Consider the following 20,320-nt stretch of genomic DNA (forward strand, 5'->3'; position numbering starts at 1 on the left):
AAAAAAAAGTACTACCATCTTTTAAGTGTCGATTTTAATCATTTCTCTCATTTCTTCAACACTGTTAAACGCCCTGTTACATAACTTCAGACTCCTCATCCACCAAAACCTGCCCTGTGATTTCATACTGCAGGGCACCCCAATTGAACACATTGCCTGAAATGAAGTGTTTGTCATCCATATAGCGTTTGATCTCAGCGGTGGGGATGACATAGTCCCAAAGGTGGACTTTAGTAATCATACCAATGAATGATTGTTTCGCATCGAAACCCCCTCCATGGGTACCCTGCTTTTGGCCCAGGGTGATGATTGGTGCTCCAGTAATGGGCCCAGCTTTGATGTATCTCTTGATGGTTGCCTTGCCGTCCACCCACAGCTGAGCCAACCCATTGTCGGAGCGCCAGGTGGCACACATAGAGTGCCAGGTGTTTGGAGCAAATGACAGTGACAGGAAGTCTGTGTCTTCGCCCCGAGCATGCATCCTAATGACATCCTCTGAATTAATCTTAAAGAGCACAAAGTCATTGCTCTGTGCAGAGGTGGACAAAGAGAAGAGGCCGTAGTTCCTGGTGAGATCTGTTTTGAATCTGAACAGATGTATCAGGTGTGAGAAACTGGGGAAACAGTTCAAACATTACTATGAACAAAGACGCATTATGATTACTCCACTAGTTACCTGAGACAGGTGGTCACAGAGCTGAATTTGGTTTGAGATGTCAGGAGTCTCACACGATCTGTGTTGCTCTCTTTTGGGAAGACAAACACTTTGCCTGACAGATCTGCACAGGTGGAAAATCAAACCAAGAAATTCTTTCAGATAAGGAGAGCGAGCATGAATACGGACTACATTAACTCAAATGTTCTGTAATTGAAACAAACAAGTATTCAATCTATATTATATCATTCAAATGCTACTCCGTAAACGCAAACTTGTGCACAAAGCTTTGTTGATTGAAGGCTAACATACCTTGGGGTGCTGCACAACAAGTTGCAAACATCACCATCACAAATAAGAGTGTCCCCATCTAAGAGAAAAAAACAACAATACTGTTTGTTTTAAATTACTATGGACACCATGTCATTTATAGCACTGTGATATTTCTATTTCAAATTGTTAATTGTTGTTTTAAATGTGTCATACCTGCCCAGGGACTACAGGTGGACATTAGCAATTGTTGCTATAACCTGGCCCAAGACATATTCTCTTGTTTAACAAGTTTAATGTTTATTTGTGCATTGTCCCTGTTTCAAATAAATCAATTTCCATTTCCATTCCATTTCCAATTGTTTTTGCAGTAATTTAATCGTCAAACAATCACTTCAACTAAATAATGCATAAATGAATCACTGTTAGGCAGCATCTGCAGGTTCCAAGCACCACGTTTTTTACAGCAAATTTAGTCGTTGGTGTTTTTCCATCAACCAATGAGTAAATATCACTTCATTAAATTAGTTATTTATATTATGACAGTAAATTCAAACAAATCAACAAAACATAAAGGATCAGGTGCAAATGACACATTTAACAATTAATTGGAAAATATTAGGCATGAAATATAGTTTCTTTTACCTTGTGGCTGTGTCCGCTTCTTGTCCTGGTTGCCCCAGCCTCAGGATGTCTGACCTGCTTTTATCTGAGAGACAGCTGGTTGTTTGACCTGCTTTCATAATGGAGGACTCTGGACTATTTCCCAACCGTAGGGTAAATCAAACAACAAAGGGGGCACTTTTTGGGACCTATAGGGACATACTGTGGGACACTTGCATGATTTATTTAAAACTGTCTTGTTCCAGACAGAGAAGTGAAACAACAGGGTATGACTGTTAGGTTGCTGTGTGTGCGTTCGGTTGAGGGGAAAAGGTTACGAGAAGCAAGAAGAGGAAGTGGAACCAGACAGAAGACTCACACCCAGCTGCGATGAAGATAGCAGCACACACACATACACACACAATTCTGCCTGGCAACAAAAGATAAGACACCATCCCAAGAGGAGAGAATAAGAGGAGAGGGACAGTTAGACTCGGGGTTCACAAACTTGGCTTTGTTGAACCGAGCTCCGTACACTCGTGTCTGAAACTAGGGAAACTTGTGTCATTTGTGAACCCACATACGTGTTTGTAGAACTTAAACTGGTGGACTAGTAAATTGCTTAACTTTAACATATCGTCTCTGCATTGATCTTTGAGTTCTGGTATCAATAAGTCTCACAAAGAGACATGCAGGAATTTGGGCAGACAAATCAACTGGAGTCAGATCTTTCCTGGCTTTCGGGCCTCCACCTTTTCCAGAAATTCCCTTCAGGAAGGAAGTTTTTTTCAGATAGACACATCAAATGTGCACACCTGTGCTAGCACTGTGTAGTGTGTACGCCTGAATTCACGTGTCTTTTGTTTGTAACATACACGTCTTTAAATATCTGCTTTGTTGGCAGTTCTTGCCATGTTGCATGCACACACCCCAGTGCTTAAAGAAGTAGCCTACCCCCTTACATTTTTGCCCTTGGCCTTTTGAGATTTTGCATAGCCTAGCTGTTATACTTGAGCATGGATTCAACCAAACTTTTGGAGGGTATTGTACATTGAAATTGTTATTAATCACCCTAACATTTTATCAAGACATTTCACCCCGTTTTTTTTCATTAAAAAACACCATTACCCATAAACCCTTGCGATGACGTCGTAAATCACCGACATCAAGATGGGGCTTGAAAGTACCATGGTCTGGTAAGGAATTATAAATATGTTTAAAGTTAAAAACTGAACAGGCTAACCTTTTTCAAAATAAACTATTATTTGATAAACGAATATGCTTCTTTTGACGTCGTTTGCCTGAAACTTTTGAGCAGGTTTATTTGTTTTGTTTGGGATTTAAGATGCTCAAGCCTGAGTCACTCCATAACCTAACGTTAGCTAACGTTAGCCAGCAGGAGCTTCTAGCCCATCGCTAACAAACGGCTTTTTAGTCACTTTATAGATATTTAACAAGTCAGCTATATGTTTACTGACGCTAGCCAATGCAGTGTTGGTATCTTATGTGTATAGACGTCAACTGTAAAGTCCAAAGTGCGCCTCACGTTGCAAAAAACTTTGTTTATCGCGTTAGCAATAGCTAGCTAACAAAACTAAAACCTAGCTACTGTCATTTTCAAAACATGCAACTAAGTGGGATCTATTGTTGTCTGTATTTGACCAACCAAGCTAACATGTTATTTAGTTATCACAAATAGACTGTCTGGCTGTCTCTTAATTTTGGATGCATTCAGAGGGAAAACATAACATTAAACAACCTTCTGTTTCTTAAAACAATGTACAGTTTTTCATAGGTAACGTTAGCAGTAGTAACGTTATTGCAGGGATATTAGCTACATGCATTAAATTGTATATGTTCAAGTTATTGTATTCACTGGGGCTGCAACAATAATTTTCATTGTGTTATATATTGATAGTTTTTTCATTAATCATTTTGTTTATTAAATGTCAGAAATTAGTGATAAATGCGTATCACATTTTCCCAAAGCAACGTGTTCATATTGCTTGTTTTGTCCAACCAACAGTCCAAGACATTAAAATATAGACATAAAGCAGCAAATCCTCACTGTTGAGAAGCTGAATGTTTGAAGTGTTTAGCATTTCTGCTTGATCAATTACTTTTATAAAAACTGTATTCTCTGTCGATCAACTAATTGATTAATTAACTAATTGTTTCAGTGTCTACATGTTATACACAAGACTGTATATAAAGAGGTTATATGTTGTTCTTATTAGAGTTGCACATACATATTGTCATACTATCAACATACCAACATTTGTCCAATCAATGTAATTTACATTTCATACATTCCTTATGCTGCTGTTTTTCTTAGTGTGGACAATAGTGAGTACATGCGCAATGGAGACTTTCTGCCCACCAGGCTTCAAGCTCAGCAGGATGCAGTTAATATTGTTTGTCACTCCAAGACCCGCACTAACCCTGAAAACAACGTGGGCCTCATCACCATGGCAAAGTAAGAGGCAGTGTGTTTGAATGAGTGTACAGACATTCAAAATATGTCCATATAATAACACAAGTGCTATGTCCCTGTGCAGCAACTGTGAGGTGCTGACCACACTGACTCCAGACACAGGCAGGATACTGTCCAAGCTGCATGCTGTGCAGCCTCGGGGAAACATCAGCTTCTGCACCGGCATCAGGGTGGCACATGTGAGTTTGTGACTTTCATTACACAGTGAGTCTTCTCCTACAACAGAAGAGCTGGAAAAAAGTGTGAAGTAAATTTTAGGAACATTAAGACGTATGGAGAGGTCAGTTAAAGAACGGACTTGCCTATATGTAATGAAGCCATCCTCAATCACAGCTGTGCTTTTCTTGCTATACATGCCAAAATGCCTGTTGTGAAAAGATCAGTTGTGTTTTTTTATGTCACATGAATGCATTTTTGTCAGCTCATAAGGTTTCTTTTATTTTCATTCATGTTTCTCTTTGTAGTTGGCGCTGAAGCACAGGCAGGGCAAAAACCACAAAATGCGCATCATTGCATTTGTTGGCAGCCCAGTGGAGGACAATGAAAAAGAAGTGAGCTTACCTCTAACATAATTCAATGTGTTTTGCTAATATATACATGGTTATGTATTACCCACCAAATACTAGATTTGGGACATTTTTATATTAATAACCAGGGAAGTAGACTTTCAACAATATCAGACCTCTTTGGATGGGATGGTAAACATCTTCTTGGAAAAGCGTCCTGGTCACCACACTCTTACTTAGTGCAATTTGAACACTATCTGTATACACCAAGTGATATTAACACATAATTATTCACACTTTGTTTATCTAAAGAATTGACTGACTAAGCCATACATGTAGAGTAACACAAGTCTCCCTGGGTTATTTAAAGAGTTAAACTCAACAGCAAACGTAAAAAGTATCTTTGAAGAAGTTAAACACCACTTACTACTAGTATTTTCTTTCTGCAAATTGTGCCATTACATTATCAGTGGAAATGTGCACACAGCAGAGGAGAAGAAGAAGAAGAAGACATACTTTTAATAATCACCACGGGGACATTACATTACAGGCCTCCCTCACAAAGGAGGATTACGTTATCTGGATAACATTGCTGTGTAAAGCATGGACATGGAGTGATGTAAAAAGAGCTGTTCTAGATGTTATCTAGCTTAGTTTCTGTAGTAATCCTTTTTCATTACAGGCCCCTGATAAAGCGTGATTGCATGTATGTGTTTGTGTCACTGAAGTATTTTTATTTTCTCGTAGATGGTCAAAATGGCAAAGCGTCTAAAGAAGGAAAAGGTCAATGTGGATGTCATAAACTTTGGAGAGGAGGTATTTTTCCATCACTCAACATCTTAAAAAAACCTGATGTGCTGTTGTGTGTATTTTTGCCCTCTCTAAGCTGTTATCTGGTCCACGTGCTTACCCTCGTTCTTTCTCAACCCCGCAGGAGATGAACACAGAGAAGCTGACTGCCTTCATCAACACACTGAATGGCAAAGAGGGAGCAGGCTCCCACCTGGTCACAGTTCCTCCAGGCCCTAGTCTGGCTGATGCCCTGCTGTCCTCACCCATCCTGGCTGGAGAGGGAGGTGCAGTTTTGGGCCTGGGTGCTGGTGACTTTGAGTTTGGAGTGGATCCCAGCGCAGACCCAGAGCTGGCCTTGGTAAGAGAGCAGGGGAAATACACTACAACAGGTCACTGTAGTGTGTGTCATTTGTATAGTTCATTCACCACAACTTTTCTTGTCTTTTGCCACTAAAATCCTCTGGATTATTCATCCATATTGCTGTTTTCTTCACAACTACTTTCAACTACCACATTTAAAAAATTTGTTTTATGAGATTGTTTTCTTCCTTTCTTCTCTCTAGGCTCTAAGGGTATCTATGGAGGAGCAGAGACAACGACAGGAGGATGAAGCGCGCAGAGCCACTGTCGCATCAGCTACTGAAGCTGGCATTTCCTCTCCTGTTGCAGATGGTGGGAAAATTTCCAACAACTTGATTTGCTATTATAGATGCCAACTTATGCCCCAACTTCCTTCAGTAGAGGGTTTATAGCTCCCAATGTGAGTGTGTTCACACAGTGTGTTTTTCTCTCTTTCTGTTGCAGAGTCTGAGGATGCCTTGTTGAAAATGTCTGTTCCCCATACGGACTCATCCACACCTGCTCTACCAGACTTCAGCCGCATGACAGAGGATGAACAGATTGTCTATGCTCTGCAGATGTCCATGCAGGGAGAAGGAGCAGGTTAAACGAACATGGATTTTAATTTTCTGAATTTCCCTTGCCAGGAGAAGCTGATATTCAGTATGCATCACAGCAACATTATACAATTATGTTCAAGGCATGTTAGAGGAAGCAGAAGAACCAGTTTGTGTGGTTGGTGGGTGTCTTGTATGTACAGTGCCTTGCGAAAGTATTCGGCCCCCTTGAACGTTTCGACCTTTTGCCACATTTCAGGCCTCAAACATAAAGATATAAAACTGTAATTTTTTGTGAAGAATCAACAACAAGTGGGTCCCAATTATGAAGTGGAATGAAATTCATTGGCTATTTCAAACTTTTTTAACAAATAAAAAACTGAAAAAGTGGGCGTGCAAAATTATTCAGCCCCTTTACTTTCAGTGCAGCAAACTCTCTCCAGAAGTTCAGTGAGGATCTCTGAATGATCCAATGTTGACCTAAATGACTAATGATGATAAATAGAATCCAGCTGTGTGTAATCAAGTCTCCGTATAAATGCACCTGCTCTGTGATAGTCTCAGAGGTCCGTGTAAAGTGCAGAGAGCATCATGAAGAACAAGGAACACACCAGGCAGGTCCGAGATACTGTTGTGGAAGAAGTTTAAAGCCGGGGATACAAACAAAAAAGATTTCCCAAGCTTTAAACATCCCAAGGAGCACTGTGCAAGCGATAATATTGAAATGGAAGGAGTATCAGACCACTGCAAATCTACAGACCCCGCCGTCCCTCTAAACTTTCAGCTTATACAATGAGAAGACTGATCAGAGATGCAGCCAAGAGGCCCATGATCACTCTGGATGAACTGCAGAGATCTACAGCTGAGGTGGGCTACTCTGTCCATAGGACAACAATCAGTCGTATACTGCACAAATCTGGCCTTTATGGAAGAGTGGCAAGAAGAAAGCCATTTCTTAAAGATATCCATAAAAAGTGTCGTTTAAAGTTTGCCAAAAGCCACCTGGGAGACACACCAAACATGTGGAAGAAGGTGCTGTGGTCAGATGAAACCAAAATCGAACTTTTGGCAACAATGCAAAACGTTATGTTTGGCGTAAAAGCAACACAGCTCATCACCCTGAACACACCATCCCCACTGTCAAACATGGTGGTGGCAGCATCATGGTTTGGGCCTGCTTTTCTTCAGCAGGGACAGGGAAGATGGTTAAAATTGATGGGAAGATGGATGGAGCCAAATACAGGACCATTCTGGAAGAAAACCTGATGGAGTCTGCAAAAGACCTGAGACTGGGACGGAGATTTGTCTTCCAACAAGACAATGATCCAAAACATAAAGCAAAATCTACAATGGAATGGTTCACAAATAAACATATCCAGGTGTTAGAATGGCCAAGTCAAAGTCCAGACCTGAATCCAATCGAGAATCTTTGGAAAGAACTGAAAACTGCTGTTCACAAACGCTCTCCATCCAACCTCACTGAACTTGAGCTGTTTTGCAAGGAGGAATGGGCAAAAATGTCAGTCTCTCGATGTGCAAAACTGATAGAGACATACCCCAAGCGACTTACAGCTGTAATGCGCAGCAAAAGGTGGCGCTACAAAGTATTAACTTAAGGGGGCTGAATAATTTTGCACCCAATATTTCAGTTTTTTATTTGTTTAAAAGGTTTGAAATATCCAATAAATTTCGTTCCACTTCATGATTGTGTCCCACTTGTTGTTGATTCTTCACAAAAAATTACAGTTTTATATCTTTATGTTTGAGGCCTGAAATGTGGCAAAAGGTCGAAAAGTTCAAGGGGGCCGAATACTTTCGCAAGGCACTGTATTTTACTTGTATTATTTATTTTCTTGAATTTAAAGTAAGCCACGGACAAACTCCAGAATATAGAGTATATTTTCCTTTTATTACTGTAGGTATGATTGATTGTAGAAGTGCATATATCTAGCTGCCAATTTGGATAATGGTTACCTGGAGATGCTGACATTAGGGCTATTTTTTTGTATTGGCACTCTAATACAATTACTTATCCCAGGTGGAGTCTTTGGAGTCTCGAAAACATTCCAACATATCCTGCTTGTGATTAATGACTTTACAGTTGGCAATAGCAGTTTTTACTTGTCTGCGGTCCATATTTACAGAGTATTTTATGTGCACTGAATTTGACATGAGAGTACAAGCATGGTATTGCTCTTGTTACTTAAGATAGCAAACCTTATTATGCAATACTTTTCGCAATTAGATATGGCTATTAGATGCAGTTCAAAGTGTCCATGTGTTTTTTGCACAGAAGCACATCAGATAGCCTAGGTTAAAACTGACCACTATTGTCTGTAGACCCCATTTTTTCCTACTCAACCATTTCCGTTCCATTTTTCCTTCAGAGTTTGGTGCTGAAGACATGGACACAGGAACTGACATGGACTCCAGTAAGGCCAAAGTAAGCACAAGCCTTTATTAGTTCTCATTTGTCTTTTTCATCAGATTGAAAAGTGCGAGGTAACAATATGTCATTTTCTGTGTGCAGGATGAAGAGGACTACGATGTTATGCAGGATCCGGAGTTCCTTCAGAGCGTCCTGGAAAACCTTCCTGGAGTCGACCCCAACAACGAGGCCATCCGTAACGCCATGGGGTCTCTAGCTTCCCAGACGGGCTCTAAATCCGACACCAAGAAGGATGAGGAGAAAAAGAAATGAACGCCCAAAGAGAGAAACTTAATATATGATAAATAAAAAAAGACCTGAGAATTTCACCGCATGTGTTATCCACAGTAATGTTATTACTCTCCTCCATACAGGAACTGTTTTATTCATCTTTTGTTTATGTAGCTGTGTAAACTGTAAACAACTTTTGCCTTGTTTTTCAACTTTGTTAGGGCCTATTCTGATTTAATTTTTTGTGTGTGTCACACAGATGTGCTTTTTTGAATCTTTTGTAATACGACTACTCAGTAACCTGGGCAGATTTCCTCAATAAATTTACAGAATACAAGGTGGTACTTCATCTGAGCTTGAAACTTATTTACAGTTGCATTAGCTGCAACATTTAATTTACAGATTACCAAAATATCAATGGATGTTGCATTGAAATGTACAAACATTATTGGTATTACACAGCTACAGTAGCACCCAGTTAAACATGTATTTAAGTTGCAAGATGGGGATATGATTATGATGGGTGTTCTTTATTGAACAAAACAGAATTACAAGATTTATAATGTGTGAACTAAGCCTAGGGGAGAGACAAACTTGTTGACAAAGCATTTGGCTTATAACAATTTACCGTTCTTATGAGAATTAAAATAGCACCATATATTTCTTAATGTAACAAACAAAAGGCGAACAGTCTGACAAATGTGAAGGATGTTTTTTATGAATACTTTTCTTGCAGAATACTTACATTAAGAATTATAATTATTTGCATTTTAATGTAATATGTGAAACCAGAAAAGTCATATTTTATGAAAACCGTTTGTTAGCAAGTACTAATGTTTAGATTCACAATGTCAAAACAAATAGTCACAGATTGTAAAGATCATTGTAGAAAGAATAAATCAATCAATTTTATTTGTCACATTCAAAAAAGCTACAACTGCAGGGAAATGTTACTCCATCAGCTCCTTCAAGTTGTGCATGATTCATCATAAGCAGAATGTGACCGTCAGATCGGCACAGAAAACAGCCGGCCAGAAGTCACGGCACTGCGGTATCCTGTAAGTCTCGGCGACAGGACACCAAAGCTCTCGACATCCCGCTAGAAACCGACGCAGGGACAGAGGCAATCCAGCTCACAGTCCGACGCCTACGCCGGCTAGCAGGATACCCAGCAGAAAAAAAGCATCCGTCGTCTTGTCTCGGTGCCCCCTCTGATGTAGCTAGAGATGGTGGTGGACGCAGAGCTGGTCTTGCTTGTATAAGTCGTAGTTCGTATTAGAAAAGTATTTTCTGAGATGGTGTTTGAAAGGGTAACATTTACGAATACGTTTGTATGACACTCTTTAATTTTGTGAACAACAGATGTTAAAAAAATAATAATAATAATAATTGAGGCTGTTGGGAAGTCGCGCGACTTGGTGACGAGGAACGTATGCGTCCGAGGGGAAAGTCAGGAACCAACTTCGCTAAACTAGCAGGTAGTTCAAATATTAAATACAAGCGTGAGCTAATGTAAGCATAACACGCGTTCAACATAGTATGTTTGGACTGCATTAGCTGAGTGTTACACTGATCTAGCTAATTATAGTTTTTGACTACGTTGGAAAAGTTGACCGGTTGACGTTAGCACGGCCAGCTAGCTAGCTGTTGAATGCTAAAGTTTAGCTAGCTGTTAGCAGAAGGACCCACTTGTTGCAACGTGACAGTTAATTTGGGCATGCTAGAGTTCTTTATATGCTGTCTATGTTAGATCTGCTTATTTCTAACCAGTAACGTTTAAGTCTGGAGCAGAATAATGTAACAATTTTAACGTAAACGAAACACTCGACCCTGTTGTGAGACCAGCTGTCACGTTTTTGATTTCAATCAGACATAAAAGTATCTTTCGTAACGTAGTTCAGCTGTGTGAACGTATAGTGATTACATTAACTTTTGTGACTCGTGTGTTGCCCCAATAGGTTTCGAGCCTTGTGCTGGCAATGGGGGACATGAAGACCCCAGACTTTGATGATCTGCTGGCAGCTTTTGACATTCCTGATATTGATGCCAAAGAGGCCATTCAATCAAGTCCAGAGGAGGAACGGGATGAGGTGGGGACCAATGCAGATGAGCGAGAGAGCGAGTCTCCTTCGTGCTTTCCCTGCCCTCCTGCCTCACATGGTGACCCTCCTGTGGTCAGTGTTATTGTGAAGAACACAGTGCGGTCTGAGTCTTTTGAAGAGGACGAGAAGTCTGTAATGGATAAAACAGACGATCCCTCAGGCAGTGGCTTAAGTGTTCAGGTCAAGGTGGGTGACTTCACCTCACAGCTTGGTCTCAAAATGCCTGCTGATGCCCCTGTGGAGCCCCAGATTTCTAATGGCTTTGAGGGATCTGTCCCCGGGGATCAGGGACAGTCCAACACAGAGCCATGGCACCCTCGTTCCCCATTGAGGTCCACACTGAAGGCTAATAAGGGTGAAAGCGATAAAGGAGCTGAGGTGGGATCGGTCCAGCACACAACTGATGTCATGAACAGTTTGAAGCCCCCCCTCTACCTCCAATCTTTGACTAGTGCTGGTCACAACTCCTCAACTCCTCCCTCCCTACAATCAGTCAGCCCTCACCTTTCTCACTCCCCCCAGAAGAAGGAAACTTGTCTCCTCAGTAATCCATCACCCTCCCCTTTACCAAAAAATGGGAGTATTCAGGCTGGAATTAAGCATGTTATGCACTCAGATGAAGATGACTCAGAACCAGACTTAGGAAGTCCACTGGTGATCCAGGAGAGCCCAGAACCTATAATGTCCTCCCCTCCCAAATTTAAACACAGAGCAAAACTACGGTCTGAAGTGCTTGGGTCTCCTGAAACCACTTCCTGTCTTGTTTCTCATCCTCCTCGTCTGCCTTCTCTGGCACCTGCAAAACCTAAACCCAGATGTGAGGGGGAGAGGCGACCTACCACCCCCAGTTCTCCCTCCACAGCTCCTCATCCACAGACCCCCCAGGGCTGCCTCCCCTCTCTCAGTAGGGGCTCTGCATCAGTCCAAGAGGAGAAATATCCAGAGCATGTGATCGATGAAAGGGACTCGCCTGAGAGCCCACCGCCCAGTGAGACAGGTCTTATAGTCCCCAAGAGAAGCAGCAGCCCTAATTCTGCCCAAACAGCAGCGAACATCAAGGACGTCCATCCCCAAGAGGAGCTCATGGAAAGTGAACCCAGAGAAGAGGAAAGGCCAGGTGGCACTGAGGAGCTGAGTGTAAAGGTGTCTGGAGATGGAGAAAATTTGAATGAGGAGAGCTGTGGCGCTGCCGCTAAGGATCCTGGGTCTGCTAGTGCTGCAGAGACGGCTTTATCTCCATTGCGTCCTCTCAAAGTTAAAATCAAAATGCCTAAAGGCGGCATCACAAGGACTGTGACTGGTGTTGCAGCTAAAAGAAGTGGGAAAGCTACTACCAAGGGTGTAAATAGTTCAAAACCTTCACCAGAACTTCATAACACAAGATCCAGGAGGGAGTTATCACAGCAGTCTCAGTTGCCTGCAATGACAATGCTCCAAGTTGCCTGTGCCGCAACGCTGGAAGGTGCCAGTATGGTCAAAGACAAAACCGCAGTGGACACCAAGCCTAAAGTTTCCCCAACAGCTGTAAGCATCACCAAAGCAGCAGCCCTGCCTTCCATCTCTGTGTCCACTCCCAGAGTCAGCACGGGTGGGATCAACCCTCGCAGCCTGGGTCAGAAAACTGTGAACAGTGGGATGGCACTTCCTGCACCTTCACCTCTGCTCACACCTCAAAGTGGCAGCAAACCAGCCTCTATAGTTAACAGCACTGGGGCAATCATATCCAAGACTCAGACCAACCTGGTAGAAGCTTTCAACAAGATCCTCAACAACAAGAACCTGCTGCCCTGTTATAAACCAGATCTGAGCTCACCGCTTCCTGCAGAGTGGGGCCTTCCTCTACCTGCTCAGGTAAGCTGTCATTGTGTACAGGGGTGACGCAATCCATAGATTCTTTTTATTTATTTATTTATATATATATATATATATATATATATATATTCTGAGGAAAATAAGTATTTGAACACCCTGCTATTTTGCAAGTTCTCCCACTTAGAAATCATGGAGGGGTCTGAAATTGTCATCGTAGGTGCATGTCCAGAGACATAATCTAAAAAAAAAAAAAAAATCCAGAAATCACAATGTATGATTTTTTTACCTATTTATTTGTATGATACAGCTGCAAATAAGTATTTGAACACCTGAGAAAATCAATGTTAATATTTGGTACAGTAGCCTTTGTTTGCAATTACAGAGGTCAAACGTTTCCTGTAGTTTTCCACCAGGTTTGCACACACTGCAGGAGGGATTTTGGCCCACTCCTCCACACAGATCTTCTCTAGATCAGTCAGTCAGTTTTCTGGGCTGTTGCCGAGAAACACGGAGTTTGAGCTCCCTCCAAAGATTCTCTATTGGGTTTGGTCTGGAGACTGGCTAGACCACGCCAGAACCTTGATATGCTTCTTACAGAGCCACTCCTTGGTTATCCTGGCTGTGCTTCGGGTCATTGTCATGATGGAAGACCCAGCCTCGACCCCTCTTCAATGCTCTAACTGAGGGAAGGAGGTTGTTCCCCAAAATCTCGCAATACATGGCCCCGGTCATCCTCTCCTTAATACAGTGCAGTCGCCCTGTCCCATGTGCAGAAAAACACCCCCAAAGCATGATGCTACCACCCCCATGCTTCACAGTAGGGATGGTGTTCTTGGGATGGTACTCATCATTCTTCTTCCTCCAAACACGGTTAGTGGAATTATGACCAAAAAGTTCTATTTTGGTCTCATCTGACCACATGACGTTCTCCCATGACTCCTCTGGATCATCCAAATGGTCATTGGCAAACTTAAGACGGGCCTTGACATGTGCTGGTTTAAGCAGGGGAACCTTCCGTGCCATGCATGATTTCAAACCATGACGTCTTAGTGTATTACCAACAGTAACCTTGGAAACGGTGGTCCCAGATCTTTTCAGGTCATTGACCAGCTCCTCCCGTGTAGTCCTGGGCTGATTTCTCACCTTTCTTAGGATCATTGAGACCCCACGAGGTGAGATCTTGCATGGAGCCCCAGTCCGAGGGAGATTGACAGTCATGTTTAGCTTCTTCCATTTTCTAATGATTGCTCCAACAGTGGACCTTTTTTCACCAAGCTGCTTGGCAATTTCCCCGTAGCCCTTTCCAGCCTTGTGGAGGTGTACAATTTTGTCTCTAGTGTCTTGGCCATGTTAGTAGTTACTGATACTGATTGTATGGGGTGGACAGGTGTCTTTATGCAGCTAACGACCTCAAACAGGTGCATCTAATTTAGGATAATAAATGGAGTGGAGGTGGACATTTTAAAGGCAGACTAACAGGTCTTTGAGGGTCAGAATTCTAGCTGATAGACAGGTGTTCAAATACTTATTTGCAGCTGTATCATACAAATAAATAGTTAAAAAAATCATACATTGTGATTTCTGGAATTTTTTTTTTTTTAAAGATTATGTCTCTCACAGTGGACATGCACCTACGATGACAATTTCAGACCCCTCCATGATTTCTAAGTGGGAGAACTTGCAAAATAGCAGGGTGTTCAAATACTTATTTTCCTCACATATATATATATATATATATATATATATATTATCACACACACATTTATTTATTTATTTATTTATATATATATTGTGTGTGTGTGTGATAATATATAGTTGACTGAATGTTGAGGGTTTTTGGATTGTTGGTTGAAACAAACAATTAATTTGAATGTGTCACCGTGGGCTCTGGCAAATTGTGATTGACATTTCGCTTTCGTTAATGAAAATAAACGCAGTCCGAATAGTGTAAACTGTAACTACGTACCCCTGTCACAAACCCATAACAGATTATCAGGTTGATCAATCTGTTTTGCAGGATTTAAAGTTAAATCTGATAATGAAAAGCTAAACATAGAAGATAACTTGGTTTTCATTAAATGTAAAGAGAAATATACAGGAAGAGGATGTGTGCGGTATAAGTCGTCTGATATTGCATTATCAACAGTGTCATGGTAAAACATTTTCACTGTAACAAATAGGCTAATGTTCCTGGCAGGCTAAATTCCTTCTCTTAACAGAACTAGGCTTAATTGGTGCTATTCATCATAATTGTCATCATAATCATGACAAGCTCACAGCATTGTTTTGGCATTCATTTCATATTGCTGTCAGTATCTAAGAAGATGAATGTCTGATTAACTGCAGGGTTACCGCTGTTTGGAGTGCGGTGATGCCTTTGCCCTCGAGCAGAGCTTGGCGCGGCACTACAATCGGCGCTCGCTGAGGATTGAGGTGACCTGTAATCACTGCGCCAAGCGGTTAGCCTTCTACAACAAATGTAGCCTGTTGTTACACGCCAGAGAGCACAAGGAGAGAGGCCTGATCATGCAGTGTTCCCACCTTGTCATGAAACCTGTACCTGTGGAGCAGATGATTGGCCAGCAGGAACCCACAGCAACTGGTTGGTTAACAGCGTTTCTGGCTCAGCACCATTGTTTAATTGTTTTGGATGTGATTCCTTTGTGTTTTCTCTTTGTATATTCCTCATTGATTCCTCAGGTGTGCTCTCTCCATCTCTCTTGTCATCCTCTTCAGGACTGTCCTCATCCTTTTTAGCCCAGGCCACCCCAAACCCAACACCCCAGCCACATCAAGCAGTATCCAAGAAGAAGGCTGAGACAGTGCAGTATCTGAGTAATAAATGTCCTGAGTGTCAGGTTCAGTTTAGCAGCAAAGAAGAGGTGGCCGAGCATTTCCAAGAAATCAAACCAGCACAAACCTCTGTGAGTCTCTTAAGTGTGAGGGGGGGAAGAGCAAGACATTTCATTTCTTTTCCAATGATATGAAAATGAACTCTAACTTTACTTCACTCCTTTCTTTGGCCATTCCTTTCTTCTTCTGTTCTCCAGTCATGCACAGAGTGTTCCCCGCCCATGCTCCTGCCCAACAGCTGCAGTGCAGCAGCTCATCAACGCATCCACCAAGGCTGCCCACCGCATGTCTGCCCGGAGTGTGGGGGCACGGCCAAGCAGCCGCTATTTCAGACACACCTTGACGAGACCTGTTTACACTTTGCACGCCGCATTGGATACAGGTGCGATATCGTTATTATACCCACATCACATAAATACTATTTATATGCCCATGTTTTACTCTTTACTCAATCTTGTCTCTCCGCAGATGTTCCAGCTGCCTGGTGGTTTTTGGAGGACTTAACTCAGTGAAGTCTCACATCCAACAGGCTCATTGTGATATGTTCCACAAATGCCCTACCTGTCCCATGGCTTTCAAATCTACTCCGAGCATACAGAACCACATCAGTGCCCAACACCCAACGCTCACTGAAGGACAGACCATGTAATCTATCTATCTATCTATCTATCTATCTATCTATCGATCTATCGATCTATCGATCTATCTATCTATCTATCTATCTATCTATCTATCTATCTGATTTTTCTCATGAAAAGAAATGTTTTCCTTTCAAGTTATTGACCCAGTTTTGTTTTTTTTATCCTTTTACAGGTCAATCTATAAATGTGTCATGTGTGACACAGTTTTTACAAACAAGACCCTGCTGTACATCCACTTTGACACCCATTTAACCAACCAGAAGGTGCATGTGTTTAAATGCTCTGAGTGCACCAAGTTGTTTTCTCAAAGGAATTCCCTTCTGGACCATTTTAAGGTACATGCATGCTTATGTAGTGTCTACTATAGTTCAGTTAGTGTTAAGAAATCAGCCTTATTATGTCTCTTTTGTCCTGTTCCCCAGACCCATAAGACTGCCACATTAAAAAAAGAGTTGCCTTCAGCTCCAGCTGCTGCCTCTCGTTCACGGCCTTCAGTGAAGCTGGAGAGCTCAGATGGAGAGGAAGAAGAGACGGTGAAGACAGAGAGGATGAAGACCCCCTCAGTGTGGAAGTGTGCGCCTTGCCATGCACGCTACACAGACCGGGAAGACTACATTACCCATATGGCTGAACAACATAACAAGGTCTGGCAGTCCACCATCCCCCCCCTGCTGTCCAAGATGTACAATTTGTCTCAATTAATTACGTTTTTAGATACAGCTATAAATGAACAGATGTAGCCAAATGCTTTTGTGTTGTTTAGAAACTGAAGAAGTTTCCTTGTAACAAGTGTGAGAGCTCCTTCACCACCACCTCCAGTATGAGACGTCACAGCAGAGACAAACACAAAGTCATGAATCGTTGCTTTCGCTGCCAGTAAGTATCCCACATTCTGCACCCTCTATCCTGATTATGGCACACATGACTTTGCTGGCACTTTGTGTTGAAACTATTATCATCAAGTGGATTTCTGTTGTAATCACTCAGGTAGTGACCTCACTGTTTTTATTTAGTTTAAAAAAAACAGTATAATGACAATGAGTGAAAAGGAAAGATTCAGCCCAGACTGCCCAGTTCAGGTTAATTATCGCAAAAAAAAGAAGAAGCTATAATAACGTAAAGTAAGTAGTAAAGTAGTTATTCTCCTTTTTGCCGCATCATATGGTTTCCTCGTGTGTGTGTGTGTGTGTGTGTGTGTGTGTGCGTGTGTGCGTAGTGAGGGAAAGAAAACATTCAGCAGCAGAGCGATGTTGGAGAGGCATATTCAGCTAAGACACAGCATGGACCCACTGAGCCAGGACACACTAATGGTAAGCCACTCATCTTCTTCAAAAAGAAAACCCTTTTTACTAAGATGTTAGTCTATATCCTTGACGTTCCACTTCCGGGATTGCTCCGTTGCCTTAGGAAATTCCGCCGGATGCATGTAAGTCTGTTTTCTTCCGCTTTCTTTGTGTTGTAATTTTAACCGTTAACTGCTCCTCAGACCTCTGCAGGGTAAATCCAGACAGCTAGCTAGACTATCTGTGGAATCAAAGTTTTCTCTCGCACAACTATTTTACAGCGGCTCCGCACGGAGCTTAGCGCTGCCCATGACGATTGTGATTGGTTTAAAGAAATGCCAATTAACCAGAGCTCGTTTTTCTCCCATCCTGGAATGCTGTGTTGAATAGCCAGACCCTCCTCCACTCCGCAGCGTGTGGATGATCTGGCAAAGCTTGGCTACTAAGATGTTAACAGCAGGTGTCTTGCTTTCCTCCAGTCACAGGGAGGCGGAGATGAGGCCGACAGTTCCTCAGAACAGGACGGCAGTTCTGGGGCTCGCCGGAGACGGAGAGGGGCCGTGAAGATGGAGCAGGACGAAGAGTCCACAGATGGAGTGGGTCCAGTGAAGAAGTTGCGGTCGTCCTCTACTGCTCCTGCCACCTACTCCCTCCCTGAGTCTGGGTACCGCTGTGCGCCTTGCGGCTTCACCACAGAGGACCAGGCAACGTTCCTGGATCATATCGGCCAGCACCGGCGAGGAGGGACGGAGGGCGGCGGCGGTGGTCAACAGTGTCTACAGTGTGGTGCCTGTTTCACATCCAAATCCTCCCTGTCACGCCATCGCTTCATCACCCACAAAGTCAAAGCTGCATCCACTGACAACCAGCAATCCCTCAGCGTGCACCCAGCACCTTCCCCTGGTAACAGCAGGAACCATGACGATAAGAGTTCTCTGGACGGTTCTGCACCAGCATCGCCCTCCTCTCAGTCCTCCATAGCTCAGGGGAAGGAAGAGGAGGGCACACTTGCATGTAGGGTGTGCGGCAAACAATTTGAAAAGGCAACAGATCTGACTACGCACTTCAGAACTCACGGTATGGCTTTTATCAACGCAAGGAACGCCGGAAAAACTCCCTAAGACTCCAGATATGTGGGGAAGAGCCGAGGTGATGACAGAATATTTGCAAGTGCCTTTTTTTTTTTAAATTTTTTTTTTTACCCGTCGCCTTGTCATCAAAGTGTGGGTTAGCACACCTATGCACTAATTTAACCAAAGAACAGTGGTAGAACGGAGTTTGCATGTGAAATAGGTTGTGAAACAATCAAATGTGATTTTCACTGGTGGAGATACGATTAACTCAGGATCTAATGCTGCATTTCTGTGTTCAGTAATGTTACTAACAAGATGAGAGCTAGTTCCCAGTCAGTGAGTAGTTCCGTCGACACAATGTGCCTGTAGAGAATGTAGAGAACTGTGATCCTACTGTGATTATGATGGCTGTTTCATTGAATGTCTATAGACAGCGATGGAATGTCCATTTTGAATTTGATATTATCTTCCTACTGAAGATGATTCAATGGTAGTTCTCTGTAAGTCCTTTTTTTTGTTGTTGATTTTTTAAATAAGCATTGCAGCGGTTTAGAATATTATAACTGAGTTACTTTGTGTATAGTTTATTGCCAGCCATTGATTCCCACCTATAAATGCAGCCATTGGCTTCTGTACATTTTAGTATAGTGAGTCTTGCTTAAAAGAGGTAACCTATCTTTTTGCCTTTTCACGTACAGTGTATCCTTTCTGAGCTGCAATAGCGGGATATTAACACAAAAATACTTAACTTTGGAAGATACCTACTTTAATTTAAAACTCTGACTACTGAAACTTAAAGTTTGGAATATATTTTTGCACAGAATGAAGACAGTGGATTTTATCCCCCATCATACATTAGGCCAGTATGGACAGGAGAGATAATTACAGTCTATGCACATAGGGGTGTGTCAGTAAAATGCCCTGCGTCCCTGCATGTTTATATGAATGTGGACCAATGAGGATTACAATCAAAAAACTTAAACAATGCTTTTGGAAATGGTCAGCAATAATCTGAAGTGTACACAATTTGCAGTCAATGGGGTAAAACGGAAATGAATGTTTTAAATAGCTTTTTTTTTTTCTTTTTTTTTAAGTGGAATGTACTGTATTTACATTAGAATACCTGATTTATTTCTTCTCTATAAGCAAGAGATGGAAGTAAAATAATGTATTTTGATTTATGGGATGTGTTTGTATTAACCTTGTGTTCTGAAATTACTGTAAACAAAAGATCAGTATGTGGTTGTCTATTCTTATGCTTTCCTGAGATAAGAACACCCTGTATTTTTAGATCATTGTTCTGTATAAAATTGTGGATGATATGAAAAGGTCTGAGAGGGGAAGATTCGGTAGAGATACCGTAAAGATGTAGAGTGATATGTTTTAGTGTGTTAACTCTTTGTGCTGCTCATGCCATGTCTGGCTGAAATATCTCCGACCACCGGATCCATAGACTTAGCTTATTACCCATGCATCTGCATCACTGAGTTTTAAAGAACTATCCCTTTTAATGTGCTGTAGTCATTAGTGACCTGGGTGTGCTTGTGTTTACTTTCTCAGGAGATTATCCAATGCTTTCATACAATAAAAATTAACACATTGTTCGATTTAACTTTTTCTGTTTTTGCATTGACAAAGCAATTTCTAACCAAATGTTTATATATAAAAAAAAAGATTAATA

General features: G+C 41.9%; 3 protein-coding genes across 3 annotated transcripts; 2 read left to right on the top strand and 1 right to left on the bottom strand.

The window, feature by feature from the left end:
• Positions 1-16: 16 nt before the first annotated feature.
• LOC120561792 (serum amyloid P-component-like) lies at positions 17-1,719 on the bottom strand. The gene is made up of 4 exons (XM_039805040.1): positions 1,571-1,719; positions 968-1,025; positions 677-779; positions 17-587 (listed from the first exon to the last, which is right to left on the bottom strand). The coding sequence occupies exons 2-4, from the start codon at positions 1,023-1,025 to the stop codon at positions 77-79; spliced, it is 672 nt and encodes a 223-aa protein (XP_039660974.1). The 5' UTR covers positions 1,571-1,719; the 3' UTR covers positions 17-76.
• Positions 1,720-2,594: 875 nt separating this feature from the next.
• On the top strand, positions 2,595-9,224 carry LOC120563136 (26S proteasome non-ATPase regulatory subunit 4-like). Its single transcript, XM_039807260.1, has 10 exons — positions 2,595-2,724; positions 3,864-4,004; positions 4,087-4,201; positions 4,487-4,573; positions 5,276-5,344; positions 5,463-5,678; positions 5,884-5,992; positions 6,125-6,262; positions 8,604-8,659; positions 8,747-9,224. The coding sequence occupies exons 1-10, from the start codon at positions 2,699-2,701 to the stop codon at positions 8,915-8,917; spliced, it is 1,128 nt and encodes a 375-aa protein (XP_039663194.1). The 5' UTR covers positions 2,595-2,698; the 3' UTR covers positions 8,918-9,224.
• A 658-nt stretch (positions 9,225-9,882) lies between these two features.
• On the top strand, positions 9,883-20,251 carry znf687a (zinc finger protein 687a). The gene is made up of 11 exons (XM_039806135.1): positions 9,883-10,353; positions 10,834-12,828; positions 15,136-15,391; positions 15,526-15,713; positions 15,840-16,024; positions 16,111-16,287; positions 16,456-16,618; positions 16,706-16,927; positions 17,047-17,159; positions 17,500-17,593; positions 18,046-20,251. Exons 2-11 carry the CDS (start codon positions 10,855-10,857, stop codon positions 18,685-18,687), a joined length of 4,014 nt encoding a protein of 1,337 aa, XP_039662069.1. The 5' UTR covers positions 9,883-10,353; positions 10,834-10,854; the 3' UTR covers positions 18,688-20,251.
• The last annotated feature ends 69 nt before the right edge of the window (positions 20,252-20,320 follow it).

This window comes from Perca fluviatilis, chromosome 7 (assembly GCF_010015445.1).
Source record: "Perca fluviatilis chromosome 7, GENO_Pfluv_1.0, whole genome shotgun sequence".
NCBI classification, from domain to species: Eukaryota; Metazoa; Chordata; class Actinopteri; order Perciformes; family Percidae; genus Perca; species Perca fluviatilis.

Bases quoted from the DNA above. Each gene is read 5' to 3' on its own strand.
- LOC120561792 (XM_039805040.1), bottom strand. From the start codon at position 1,025: ATGGGGACACTCTTATTTGTGATGGTGATGTTTGCAACTTGTTGTGCA. The intron at 780-967 runs GTATGTTAGCCT...CCACCTGTGCAG, and splicing joins TTGTTGTGCAGCACCCCAAG to ATCTGTCAGGCAAAGTGTTT. The intron at 588-676 runs GTAACTAGTGGA...ACATCTGTTCAG, and splicing joins TCTGTGACCACCTGTCTCAG to ATTCAAAACAGATCTCACCA.
- LOC120563136 (XM_039807260.1), top strand. From the start codon at position 2,699: ATGGGGCTTGAAAGTACCATGGTCTG. The intron at 2,725-3,863 runs GTAAGGAATTAT...TGTTTTTCTTAG, and splicing joins CTTGAAAGTACCATGGTCTG to TGTGGACAATAGTGAGTACA. The intron at 4,005-4,086 runs GTAAGAGGCAGT...GTCCCTGTGCAG, and splicing joins GGCCTCATCACCATGGCAAA to CAACTGTGAGGTGCTGACCA.
- znf687a (XM_039806135.1), top strand. From the start codon at position 10,855: ATGGGGGACATGAAGACCCCAGACTTTGATGATCTGCTGGCAGCTTTT. The intron at 12,829-15,135 runs GTAAGCTGTCAT...GATTAACTGCAG, and splicing joins GCCTTCCTCTACCTGCTCAG to GGTTACCGCTGTTTGGAGTG. The intron at 16,288-16,455 runs GTAATCTATCTA...ATCCTTTTACAG, and splicing joins CTCACTGAAGGACAGACCAT to GTCAATCTATAAATGTGTCA.